A 14,329-nucleotide genomic window follows, 5' to 3' on the forward strand; every position below is an offset into this window, starting at 1 on the left:
GCATTAGGGTTTCAATCAAGCAGAGGCAATAATAATCAGGCACAGGTCCTCACTACTACTAACAACACAGACACAAGGTGAGTTGAGACATGCTTTTTTGGGGCGTTAAATAATGACGTAAATTCCTGATTTGACTAAAACAAACCTTCCATGATGCATCTAAATGCTCTTCCATAAATTTTGCATCTGAAAGGGAGACTACAAATCCATATACACGAAGGTCAGCCGATTTGAATATCTAAAAACATTAATGTTCTGGTGTGATCATACTTGTCAGACGTTTAATAGAATAGAAGAATCACTGTCATTTATAGGAGTGGGTGATATGCTGGTAAACATGATTAACCAGTAGAAATTTGTCAACCGGTTGAGATTTTGGACTATCGTCTCTATCGTGGTTACATTCACACATGATGTTTCTGTGCTACGTAGTCACGAAAACTTGTCTTTTAAACTTAGTCTATACGTGCACACTGTCTGAGAGACAGTTTCTGAGTGCTGTCAGAGAGGCGCACATGTGAAGACTGTGCTCATAGTGCGCTGGAGTATTGAACGCAATTGTTTTTGCTGCTTTATAGGCCTTGAACGGTTAAATACACACACTTGTATGTGTCAGAATACCCATCTTTGCAAGTATCATGCGTCTTCAGCGGCCTGGATGTCGGGAGTAAATGATGACTGCTATGTTCATTATTACATCCAACAACAAAACACCTCAATCGCTTAGGAGCCTTTCTTGTCTACAACCGTTCTGGCGTCAAAACAATGGTGGACTGATGGCCGCAGATCTGTGATAAAACCAAAGACTGACGCCACTGTCAATCAACAATCGTGGGAGGGGCCTGTGCAGAACTACGTCATTCTACCAAGAATCTGAGATCAGCTTGATATGAGAAAGGGGTTTGGATTTATCGAGATTTAAAAAAAAACACTGGGTGGATTTTTATTATTATAGGGTGGTTGTGTACACACCCCGCCAAGGCACAGTTCAGTTCAAAAAATATGTAAAAGTGAATTTTGCATCCGACGACCCCTTTAAATGAAAGCAAACGGCTGAGAAATAAAACACATGTGCAACACAGTATATTGAATCTGGGAAGCTCTTAAAGTGATAGCAGTGTAATATTCCTGCTGTCTTTCATTTATTTTAATCAAACAACACAAGAGAGAAAATCTGTCACTGCTCTTGACTAAATCACTTTTGTAACTTTAATAAGAAGAAAAATACATTTAATTTACACAGTGAAGAATATTCAGTGTTTTTATACATTTGATTACTTTATTCAATGTATATAGCATTTCTTATTTATTTGTTATACTGTAGTTTTTTTGTCCTATTGCTTGGAATTAGTTTCTTGTTCTTATTTAAGCACTGACTGTTTACTTGTCTTCAGTGAGTTTGAGGGGTTTTTTCAATATCATAAAGACCTTATTTAAATCTGCAGTCTGTAACTTTTGGCGCTCTAGCGGACGGTTAATAAACAGAACTGCGTGCATCTTGCGGAAAAACATTGTACCCAGAGCTACTTCTCTCTGTTTATGACTACGACGAATCACACAGGTACCAGGCTACTTCGCAGTGGTACCCACCCGAACCAGTCTAAAATAGTCTGAATATAAACACTTATTATATGTGTACCTTAGTGATTCAGGACAAGCCTAAAACATGGTTTGGAAAATGGATTCATGGTGTACTCGCTTATTATATAAATTTTGTAAATTTTGAACACACAAAGGACTGCAGCTTTAAAGCAAAAATAACTATGTTGTGATATATATCGTTACCATGAAATACAAGTACTCATATCGTGATATAGGATTTTGGTCATTACGCCCACTCCTAGTCATTTAGGAATAAGATCCTATGGTGTTTGAATCAATATCACAATCTTTCACCAGTTAATTGTGCAACTGTAACTCCACCCTATCTAACTATGCTTCAAAATCAATATTATTCACTTAACCTACATGCACCCACATGTGTATGAATGGCAGATAGTCAGTGTCTGCGTCCCGTGGGTGATTAATCTATAGGCTGCAGGTGACATCTCATTATGCGTCCATCATCAGGAGGCACAGGCAGAGGGAACCCCAGGCACCCAGCTGCTCGTTTCATCGCTGTGATAAGTGGGTCGGTTCCCCTGAACTGAGCTCGCAGTCAGCCAGCCAACACCTCACATTGATCTTTAGCACCCAGCCTCATTAAATCCCTTGCAGCATCGCACACTTCCCTCCCTTTATTCCTCCAACTTCCTGTCTGTGTGCGTGTCAGCTTCAGGAATACTGTAGTTGATCATTACCTCTACCTTCAGTCGCTCAGTGTTTGTATTACATCAAAGGGCAATGATTACATGCTACGGAAGCGTGCTACATTATTCATTATGAAAGCAGCTTTCAATAAGAATGGCTTCTGTGTTTGTGTATATTATAGATCTGTACAATGTCTTTCCACAAACAAATGAAATGAAACAGTGCCGTTCTGTTACAGCAATGTTAAATTTGTACAGAAAATATGACATGCTGTCAGAGCAAAATACATACCACTTTCAAAATCACAGTGATGCAGTGACTTATGTGTGTAAACGGCCCATAAGAAGTGAATGTCTGTACACATACCAATATCCACCCAGCAAAAGGACTTAAAGCTAAAGCAATTAAAACAGTCAACTAAATGCCATTTGTTAAGCTGGAGGCTTTGTGTATTGATTTCAACATAATGGTAAACTGTGCATTCCAGTGGAGTGCCGACAGCTCCTCCAAGCCTGAGCCTGAGCACTGACATCCTCTCTGCCCTCTGGCCAAGACTGCAGCCAGCTTTACTTTACGAATCCACACAAAACTGAGGCCAGGACTGTAGAGATGGATGACAACACAGTGTTCATTAACCAGACCTTAACTTCATTCAGACTGGCCAGCAGGGTCCAAAATTAACACTCGCCCGGTGCCAACTATATAAATAGATTTGGGTGAGAGTAACTGGCCAGTAAATGTACTGTACATTTAGCTAGGAAAGTACTGGTCTGAGACATATTTTTTGTGTGTTATTTGATTTTTTTTTAAGGTTTTCTTTGATAAATATTTATTTACTTTTACTTTTTTTTTATTGTTTTGGCGAGTACAAAACAGAATAACTTTTTTTTTTTTTTAAGGTTTAGGTTTTTTTCTATTTACTGTTTTAATTAAATTTGTTTTTTATTTATTGGTTTATTTACTTAAGTTATTTATTATTTAGTAAATTTACTATCATTTAGCTAAAAGGTCACAGACAAAAATTAGTTTTTTTTAGTTTGTATTTTGTATTGGTTTTTTATTTTATAGTTATGGTTATGCATGTTTGATAATTTTGTTTATTTTTATTTCCTTGTTTGTTTCCACAAAAATGTGTGTAAATGTTTCATTGTCAGAAGTTCCTTTGCAAGTTGCTAAGGGGGAAAAAAGTGAATTTTGGACCCTGCTCACCAGTAAAGCTGCTGTCTAACTTGTCAGTCAAGACTCATTTGGACTTGGTCATGTACAGTTTGACACAAGAATGATACCACAGGGAAGGTACCTGTCACTATGTGGAAATCCCAGCTTTGACACCACTAACTTGCTCAGAATTGCAGGAAACATTACAATGTTCTTGTGATTTTTCCCTAGTAAATGTTTGTCTTGTATGCCGCAGAGCGCTGTGCAGTAGGCACCTGGGGGGGGGGGGGCGTGAAAATTTTTGTTACATGTGGCGTTAAGGGTAAGACATGGTGTCATACCAGGCATAAAAGTGAATTATATCTGCGTGAGATGCCTCTGTGGAATAGAAATTAAATAAAACAGGAAGAAAAGTATTTTACTGGTGAGCCTCCTGCTGGGCCACATTTTGCAGGGATATTTTTTATACTGAAGCACATTAAATGTAGCCCTGCAATGTGGGTAGAGAGAATGTTTCCTCTGTATTAAACTAAACATTGTCAGCTGATTTATGGGGAGATGTGTATCTAGGGAGCATTATTATTAAAAGTCTGATGTTTCTTTGAATCTCAGCGGAAATCAAAAGTGTGAGATAACAGCTAACACCAGGCTGTCTGTCTTAAGCGCTGACCATCAATATATTTAGTAATAGCATACTGATGGGAAGCAATGAACTTTCTTAACTGTGGTGAAATTCAAAAGATGCAAGTTTTCTGTTTCATTTTGGTTGCATGACTTTGTCCTGTAAATACCTGTAAAAACTTGTGTTGCTGTGCTTAATGATGAATAGCTATTTTTAAATGTAATATTTTTATTATCATTATTTATAAACTTAACTGGAGTTTGTTATTGTTGTCTGTGTAATCTATGTAGATCTCATTTTGTCACATTTACATAATCATTATGTGCAATTCAGTGTACTTTTGCATGATTTCCTGTTCTCTTTAGAAAGGGGCATTCACACTGAGAATCGATAAATCATTAATCTGAGCTTTTGGTTTCTAAAATCCTACTAGACTGCATCAAGTAGTGGAGAACTATCTTCACTCCCATTGGATGTTCCAGCATCGCTGCTCATTTTGCATAAAGTCATGTTCAGTGGCAAAATGTAGCTCAATACCAGTGATTGCTGTGACTCGCATAGGTGCAAAACTCTCATTGAAGAGTGTGAATGTACCTGAAGACAATTAGTTTTTTTTGTTTTGTTTTATACAAAGAGTTAAATGCTGAGTTATGTGCATTTTAACAGGCCATGTTTGTGCGTTCCTTTCTCATCTGTTGTAGGTGATCTACAACTCATTTGGTGGCTCGTCTAAAGGGCTGCACTTCAACTACCTGATCGTCGGGCTGGTTCTATTAACAAGAGGACGCGATGAAGAGAAAGCCAAATGTGGGTTTATAGAGAGGCACATGGCTGTCCACGCCCATATTCTACCTATTACACTCTATACATTGATCTTGCACATTATTTCAATGTTTTTCGTAGTAATTAAATGTTCTAAATCTTTGTTTTATAAATTCTGTGCATGATGCATTACAGATGAATTACTCTGTGTAGTAGCTTTATTGTCAGGATTTAAAGCGTCACTTTGAAATAGCCTTATTTAGCCTTACAAATGTAAGTGTGTATTTTGTTTGTTTTGCCTGTCACAAGAGGTGCTCGACTAATTCCATTTCAAACAGCAATCTAAACAAGCACACCTCTGGCTCAGCATATTCAATTATCCAAATGTTATTTAGCTTTGTGTTCTTTAGTCATACTGGAAGCCGCATACACACTCCACTTCACAGTCTATTCCCCATAGAGGTGCTGGCTACTCTGATGTGTCACACTGTGTCCCTGACAGCTGTGATTGATGTGAGGGTGTTAGACACATTGCCTGGTAGACTCTGATAAGGTGTGTGTGTGTGTGTATTAACCAGCATATCCTCTGTATCCACAGACATCTTCAGCTTGTTCGCCAGTGATTCGGGGGCCTATGTGGTCCGGGAGGATGTGGAGAACATGCTGCGTTCAGTGGATGGGGAGATCCCGCCCTCTCTTAGGAAGTGCTTCACTGAGGTCAGTGCAGGAAAACTAACCTGTGTGATTTACCTCAGTCTTACCAGTCTCGTGACTTTTCAAACAAACCATCACACACCATACAGCCACATAGTGTTTTTTTGTTTGTTTTGCTTTGTTTTTGCAAATTACTAAAAGGAAATTAATCTGCCTTTATTCAACAATAACCAGAAAGGTTAAATTTATATGATTTTTAGGAATTTTACACCATATATTAAGTACATAGTGTGTGTATTATTTATATATATATATATATATAAGCAGATTAATTTCCTGTTAGTAATTTGAAAAAAAAAAAAACACTGTGGCTGTATGACGTGATGGTTTTGTGTATATATATTTTTTTTTTTTTTTATTTACACACACACACATACACAACTCTATAGTTACAGCACCAAGTGTTAACATGTCACAATCCGATATTTCACAAATTAAGTTACATCAATTAGACTGCTTGGATTAAAACATAAACACAAGTCAGTAATGTTTGATATAATGTTTATACGGCAAAAGGGGGAATGAAACAGTGCTAATCATTTGTGCCGCGCCACATGGACCATTTACCTGCTCGACACAAAGTTCAAACGACAGCGCAGTGTGAGCTTACTAGCGCAGATGCGTTCACTCGCTGATAAGTCTCTCTCACACAACCACTATCAGCGCTGTGCTGTGAGATCCAGTGTGAAGCGCTTGAATTCAGCGAAGAACACAAATTACTGCAATTTAATTTACTGCCTCATTAAACAGTACTGACAAAGAAACACTGTGCGCAATGATACAGTCAAAAGACTTTTCAATCTACAAATCACCATCATTTACCATGGCTTTACTGTAGTAACACTAAATGCACCATGGTATTGTGGCAGAAATTTGGGATATTCATATGGAATTGTATTCTTTTTTATTATTAATTTATACATGTATTAAAGGAGTATTTTTTTGTGATTAAGCTATTTGTATTAAGCATTTGTGCATTTACACTAAATGTATTTAGACTACTGTTATATTTTTACCATGGTGTTGAGGTGCTGTATGCTGTATGCTACTATGGAAGACCAGTGGTTAATGTTAATCAAACTGTCAGAATAATTCAATTTCACCATACAAAAATGAGGTTGTTACAATTTTTTACAGATGTTACTGTTTTTATAATGAACATAAATTTAAACCTGTATCCTAACTCAAGCTACTACTACTGTCAACTCAAGATACTGTCAAATGTGCATTTCTAAGAGACACAAATTTTATATTATTAATATTGCAACCTGTACTGCAAGCAGTTCTGAATATACACCATCCAAGTCAGGCAACACAAACCGGTTTCATGATTTGAAACCATATCACTCATTAGAACTTGCAGGAACTAATTAATATATTTATTTTGTTAAGGAAAAATAACTGGAATAGTGTAAAGAATTCAAAAACATGACATGTTTGTCATGTTCTGACCATAAAGAGTAGATTAAAACCACAATTAACAGTCTGGTTTCTACAACTTTCACTTAGGAGCAAAAATCTGCCTTTCAACTTGAAAGAAATACTGATTTGAAATTTATCATGATAATTATCGATATCGACTGATAAGAAAAATGTTATTGTGACAATTTTTTGGCCATAACGCCCAGCCCTATACTCTATATTTTCTGGCTTATAAATGGATTGCATGCCTTTTTAATCCAATCTGTCAGACCTGTGACACTTACTTCATTGATTGCCAAAATCTATATATACAGTACCTTTTGAACCGTTTGCCCTATTTCAGCTTGCGTTTACAGAGAGAGCTTCCTCTGTGTTATAGCCCTGCTCTAATAATAAGCTTAAAAGGTTGACAGTGCAAATGTTCCAGCCAATAAGGTCGCTTTGACATGCTATCCCTTCTATTTCTCGATTAGCTCTTCTTTAAGTTGCACTCTGTTTTCAGCCTTCTTGCTTCCTGCTGCAGCATCACTTTCTTGATTTAGGGAAAAGCCATCCAGTGCAGCAATTTTGTTGGTTATCCCTTGGCAGCAGCTCTAAAACTCTCTCTTATCTCTTTATTCAACCCACTCGCACAAATGTATCTGCATACAACAGAATTCAGTCCATATTAATAATGAGAAAGCTTTCCCTTCACTGCACAAGGGGAAGCAACTAACATGAAGTCCAACTTCTCAATTCTGCACTCTTAAAGTTGGTCATGAGTTCATTAGAGTACAGTACTCTGGTGTATATTTACAGTGTTTCTGTCTTTTTCTGTCCAGGGAGAGAAGGTGAATTATGAGAAGTTTAAGAGCTGGCTTCTGCAGAATAAAGATGCTTTCACGTTCTCCCGCTGGCTGTTGTCAGGTGGCGTGTGCGTCACATTGACCGACGACAGCGACACACCCACTTTCTATCAAACCCTGGCAGGCGTCACACACTGTAAGTGTCATTATTTTCTATGAGTATTATCTGAATGCCCTCTCAGTACTCTACTCTCTGAATACTTCCTCTCAATACACTCTCAAAACTCTCTGCCTGTATTCTTTGAATACTCTCACTCTAGTTCCAGAAGTATTTTCTCCATTCATTTTGCTCATGGTTATTAAAATGATTTTCAAAAGAATTCTAAGCCTTGAATTGAAGCAGCCATCTCTGAGGCTTAAGAAAAAGAGGGTATAATAATCCTATACTTGTATACTTTTTTTGAAGGACTGAACTACAATTATAATAACAATAACTACAATTTAAAATGACTGATGTACACTACTGTTAAAAAGTTAGGGGTTGTTAAAATGTTCAAAGAGGTCTCTAATAATCACCAAGACTATATTTATTTGATCAAAATACAGTAAAAACAGTTATATTGTGAAAAATGATTACAAATTAAAATAACTTCTCTATTGTTTTAAAATTTAGCTTATTCATGGGATGGCTGAATTTTCAACAGCTGTATATTACTCAAGTTTCCAGTCTTTATTGCAAAACAATATATACACATGACATAAGTTTGATAGTGTAAGTAGACTGATAGTGTAAGTAAACTCATTTATTCTCATTTTTATGGTAACAGCAACTTCTCTGATCGGTGGATAAAGAAAGATCTCTTCAGTATTATGGGAAGTGTAGTCTCAACCTCAGGTCACGCCCATGGACCGTTGGCTAAACGTCTGATGCATATGGCACATTTATCTGGAAACACTTTAGGAGTTTCGAAGTCGTCTTTGGATTGGTTGAATTATACAGGATTTCCGGGAGATGTGTGTATCGTGTTCTTTAACGTTCCGCCTGGGACGTGGCGCCAAACCCTCTCACGAAAGAAGAAAACTGTCGTGTTTACAACTGACGACGAGTGCTTGTCAGGATCAAATAAACACAGAATTTTGAAAAGTATGTGAAAAATGTAAAGTTCACAGCATAGAATCTTTAAAATATGTCCGAGAGTTTTACACACCGGTCTGTTATTGTGGCGACATTTTCTCACCCCTAAACATGACGCGGAACAAACCGAAACATGATTGTCAGTCATATGGCCTCTTGGCCATTCAAAGCGGCCAAAGTTCCCAGACCTTCAGCCGTCAGTCTGAAGGTCTGGCTACGCGAGACTATGGAAAGTGTAGTACTTCAATTAGGCAACTGATGAAAATCACACTAAATTATGACTTTTGGAGACGCGTATACTGTACCATCAGTCTCAGAGCTCATGATGAGTCTGCCCTGAAAGATTTGTACATTATCATAAGAAATCGATTTCTCTATGTAAAACTGAATATGCTCTAAATGCTCTCTGGACTAGCTGCTTACAGAAATATGTTTTAATCAGTGCTGTCAAATGATTAATCGCATCCAAAATAAAAGTTTTTGTTTACATATTATATGTGTGTGTACTGTGTATATTTATTATGTATATAAAAATACAAACACACACATGTATATATTTAAGAAAAATGTTAGATTTATATATTTTTATACATAGCATATATTAATATAAATGTAAACATGTAATTACATGTAAATATTTTCAAAATATATACTGTATGTGTGTGTCTTTATATACAAAATAAACATACACAGTAGACATGCATATAGACATGCATATATTAAACAAAAACTTTTACTTTCGATGCGATTTAATCGCGATTAATCATTTGACAGCACTAGTTTTAATAAGAAATTACTAATAATGTACAAGAGACACTGCGTGTCGCTGAAGCTGACAGTAATCTGCTCATGGATAGTCCATGCTGTAGATATTTAAGCAGGTTTCAAGACTCGTTTTGTCCACTTCCCTCTCCTTCCCGACATACAGGAGGCATCAGCAAATCAGCCAGCCTGCCCTCCACCGGGAGAGAGGCATCTGTGTGAGATAATGGCGAGTGATAGGCAACACTTCCCACTCACTGAACACACACACAGCATTTGCACACACTCGGCCCTGCTGCAGCTGTCACTGCCACCCAGCTATTAAAACTAGACTGACACGGTGAAGGAAATGGCTGCATTCACTCAGAGACCCCAAGTCCGTATAGTGACAGAATCTGAGCACTAGCACTTCTCATAGAGACAATGATTTATTTAGGGGCTGAAGATCTCGCCCCCGCTTAGTCACTCAGTGCTTTTGCTGTCATGAAATCGTAATGTGGGAAGCCTGTAATGTTTTCAGTTATGAGTGGTGCTGCATGGCCCAATTGACCCACATTCACAAGTGACCTTGCTGTGATGGCCATGATTTCATTTTAGGTTGGTGTTTTTTTATAATAATAATTATAATACATATTATTATTATTATTATTATTATTTATTTTTCACTTGTATATATATTTTTTTATTTATTCCCTATTGCAAAAAATACTAAAATGTATTTAAAATCCTTTTTTTTCTTTCTTTTTTTTTGTATACTACAAATACATTTACTTTTAGTATTTATGTGCTTAATAAAAATACCCTGCAATTTTACTTTTGGTTTACTAAACAGTTATACTTAAAGTCTGCTAAATTGGAACTAATTTTGTGCTTAACGCACTTTAATTGTGCGGATGTAGTGCTGATGTAAACTAAAGATATACTGAAGTCTATTTGATTGTGCTAAAGTGTAACTATTGCAAGTATGCTTCAGGTACACTTTGTATATATTGCATTTAAAGACTGATATTATACAGAAATCATACAATCCTTATTAATAGAGATATTAAAACACATTTTAGGCATAATATTAAGAAGTGTGCATTGTGCAATAAAGAAATACTCTAAATAAAGTTTTAAGTATAAACTTATAATTAAGTATAATTTTTTATTCTTTTTTTTTAAGCCATTTTTAGACTCTCCCCAAGTATTATATTTGCATTAAATTGATTAAGGACTTAGGTAGCTTTGTTTGACTGTGCAAAAATCTGGATAAACGTGTGTTAGACTGTGCATTGTAAATGTATCTTTTTTTTTTTTTTTTAAGGGGGTTTGGATATTTATACTGGGAATAAGAAAACTGGATTTGACTGAGATACTGATTCAGTTTGTTCAGATGTTAGAATTGATAATGCTATGCAGGTAGGCAGCTCAGTAGGCTTTGAAACAACCATTAATACAGTGCAGGAGCAAACCAATATCGACAAGCCTGTTCTGTTTGTGATTTAAAGCAGTTGCCTATAGGTTGCTTCAAACAGCATACACAGCAGTTGTTTGCCTTTGTCATTAATCAATTGACTGTATACAGTCATTATTGGAAGGTCAATTTATGCGCCTTTCTGTGTATTAGTAAGACCATGATCAATTCTGTCTATAGCATATTTCTCATTACTGAATGAAAGCACAAGGCTGGGCTTTATTCTTTTTGCTGTGTCACCGAGACAAGATACTTTTATCCTCAGACACAAGATAGAAAGTTAAAAACCACAAAAGCAAGTGATTATGCAAATGGGTCAGTAAAATTAGAATTAGAAGTTTGCTTTGTCAATCAAGGACAGCTTTGGCTCTCCATCTCTAGCCAATCAGAGAAGCTACCTGGGAAACCCACAGTAATCTGCGGCCCGCTCCAGATTATCCTCTTAGCTCAGTGAGAGGGCTGTGTGTGTGCTGTTGGTGTGAAGTAGTCATGATCTGTGTGAGCGCATGTGGGTTTATGGGTCCATGCGCCTTCCAGAATATGCCTCACACTAGGCCAAGTGCGAACCGGCAAGAGGCCTATCATAAAGAAGAAAGTGAAGGCTGGGTGACAGTAATCTGTGAGAAAGAAAGGGAGTTGGATTGCATATGGAAATGGAGAGTAACTGTATTTTGCCAACATAACGTTTGCTATGGTGCACGCCATATCTAACATCCAGAGCCGTGACATGTTCTGTGGAATATGGTATGGTTCTTCTGTTGCAACTCTGATAGAGTCGCTCCTGTAGGTGAGTACTGGCATTTGGAGGTGTGTAGTTGACAAATAATGTTTATGTAGCTGTATGGTAGCTATATATAAATATAATAGCTTTATGTTAAACCTTCATGGTTTTATTTACCTTCATGGTTTTATTTTTTTTTTTTTTTTAACGGTAATATTGTAAAATATTCCAATTTAAAATATCTATTTTCTGTTTTATAATATATTTTAAAATGTTATTTATTGTTGTGATGACTGAATTTTCAGCAGCCATTACTCCAGTCTTCAATGTCACATGAGCAATGATCCTTCAGAAATAATTCTGACGATGAGAAATCATATGCTGATTTGATGCACAAGTAATATTTATTTTATTATTTATGTTGAAAACAGTTGTGCTGCTTACAATTTTTTGTGGAAACTATAAATAATGTTGTTGTTGTTTTATCAATAGAAAGTTTAAAAAAACAACATTTATTTGAAATAGAAATTATAGATATTATCGAACATTGTTTTTCTGTCAGTTTTAACCAATTTAATGTGTCCTTGCTGGGAAGAAAAGAATTCATAGAAAAAATATCTTACTGGCCCCAAGCATAGAGACACATTTATGTATTTACTTATGTGCTTATTTTTCACTAATATTTTTTAATCATCGTTTAGGCACAGCTCACTTACAAATTAATTTTGAAAGTGTAAATATTCTGTATAGTGTTTCAATATGTGGGCATAACTAAATAAGGGCTCTATAATTGCTCTCATTTTTTTTTCTCTCAGTGTAGAGTGAAATGTCATTCCCACTGCCGTTTAAATGACAAACACATTTCAAATATTTGATGTTGAAGTGGCATCAAAGATGGAATCTGTTCCCAAGAGAAATGTTTGTGATATTAAATACAAAAGTGTACCAGTGTCTCAGTCTAGACCTGTAATTTCTCCTCTGTCATGATCTGCATGCGTTCTGTGCCTTCTTACAGGACAGGAAGAAAAGTAATGGAAATGTAGTGCAAGTAATGGCTGGAATGGGTTTTGACAGCTTGAGAGGCCCGACAGTGTCACGCTAGCCAGAGAAACAATGCCTGTCCTCCTGCCATAATGCATTGCACGACCAGAGGATATCACAGGCTATGGCTAGCTTGAAATTAACTGCACATGGTGCCTCATATTAAGATGCACCTCAACGATCAAGGCTGTAAACATTCAGGATAAACGATGGCTCTTTGCTTATCCATACGGCACATAATAAGTGTTATAGATTAGCATTCGCTGTCCAGTGCACATCAGTGAATAACACTCGAGCAGTTATTTAGTTCCCAACAGCTATTCTAAACTAATTATTGTTCTTGGTAATAATAATAATGATAATTCTTTGTCATTGCATTAATTACGTTATGTACTGTAATGACTCTTCATTCCAGAGGGATGTTGTTGTTAAATGTTGTTTGGCTGTATGCTAAATGCATCTCAGATGGGAAGTTTGCATTAGGACTAGAGTTTCTTTTGACAGCACTTGTGAAATGACACTGAATCATTGACCGTGATTTGTAGTGAGTGGGTTTGTACCCCTATAGATCCCCTGTGTTTCTGCTCTTTCAGTTTTCAGCCCTCAGACAGTAAACCTACTCTCCCAGAGCACTATGGGAAATAATGACTATTGACCCAATCCAATCATACTCCCAATTGTCCATCAAACCACAGAGGTTTAACTGTGCTGCTGGAGTCTGAGATAACGGGGGAGTTTCAGAGCAATCCAGAGGCTGTTCATTAAGATGCCTTTTATTTCTGTCCCAAGAAACCCCTAGGACATTCTCTCTCTCTCTCTCGCTCTTATTTATTTATTTATTTTTTGTATGGATCGGTTTGCTTATTTATTTATTTATGTAGTTCATTCTCTGAGATGTATTGTGTTTTGAATAATAGACAGGGGAGGAGGCTGAAATGAACATCAGGCTAAACAAAAGATCAGATTTGTATTCCTGTGTTTTGACACTTGCCTTATGTGTGACGGTCAGTGTGGGAGGGGCAAGACCAATCCTATTAGCCTAAGCTAGAGATTATGGCCAAGCAAGAAGAGTTGATCTAGGTCCTCTTGACCCCAACAAACTAAAAGGACTATATATGGCATTTACGGAGGGAGTAACTTTCACCTAGTAGCTGTTATGTAATCAATCATTGTAAATGTTAATCATCTAATAAGAGCCCATGTCACTCACCTCAGCCCACTTACAGTCTGCTACAGCTGTGGTTTCTAATTTATTATGAAAATAATTCCTGTCTATTTTAAGAATATTTCATCCAAACAATGAAACTTATTTTCTGTAAAAGTAGTGAATGTTAACACAGTTCTAGCCATATAACAAACTCAAAAAAGGACAAACTAGTGCCATAAAACTGGAGTCTATACGACTTATGTGATAATATATTTCAGGTCTTTTGAAACCATGTAATAGCTATGTATGAGGAAATTGTGAGTGTTATTAGAGAATATTTTATATAGTAATATA

The 14,329-nt window shown here is 36.5% G+C and overlaps 1 protein-coding gene across 4 annotated transcripts in view; it reads left to right on the plus strand.

The window, feature by feature from the left end:
• The window catches only part of LOC306851633 (ubiquitin carboxyl-terminal hydrolase 32-like), a 52,228-nt gene that overhangs the window by 14,707 nt on the left and 23,192 nt on the right, over positions 1–14,329 (plus strand). For all 4 annotated transcript variants that reach the window (XR_013782525.1, XR_013782526.1, XM_079388022.1 and 1 more), the window contains exons 3-5: positions 4,732–4,837; positions 5,391–5,509; positions 7,750–7,909. Coding sequence is in view for 2 of the 4 variants with exons in the window: in XM_079388022.1 (XP_079244148.1) it covers positions 4,732–4,837; positions 5,391–5,509; positions 7,750–7,909 (385 nt within the window). In the remaining 2 variants the exon portion in view is untranslated. The remainder of the gene's footprint in view (positions 1–4,731; positions 4,838–5,390; positions 5,510–7,749; positions 7,910–14,329) is intronic.

The sequence above is a fragment of the Barbus barbus genome (assembly GCF_936440315.1).
Source record: "Barbus barbus genome assembly, chromosome: 31".
NCBI classification, from domain to species: Eukaryota; Metazoa; Chordata; class Actinopteri; order Cypriniformes; family Cyprinidae; genus Barbus; species Barbus barbus.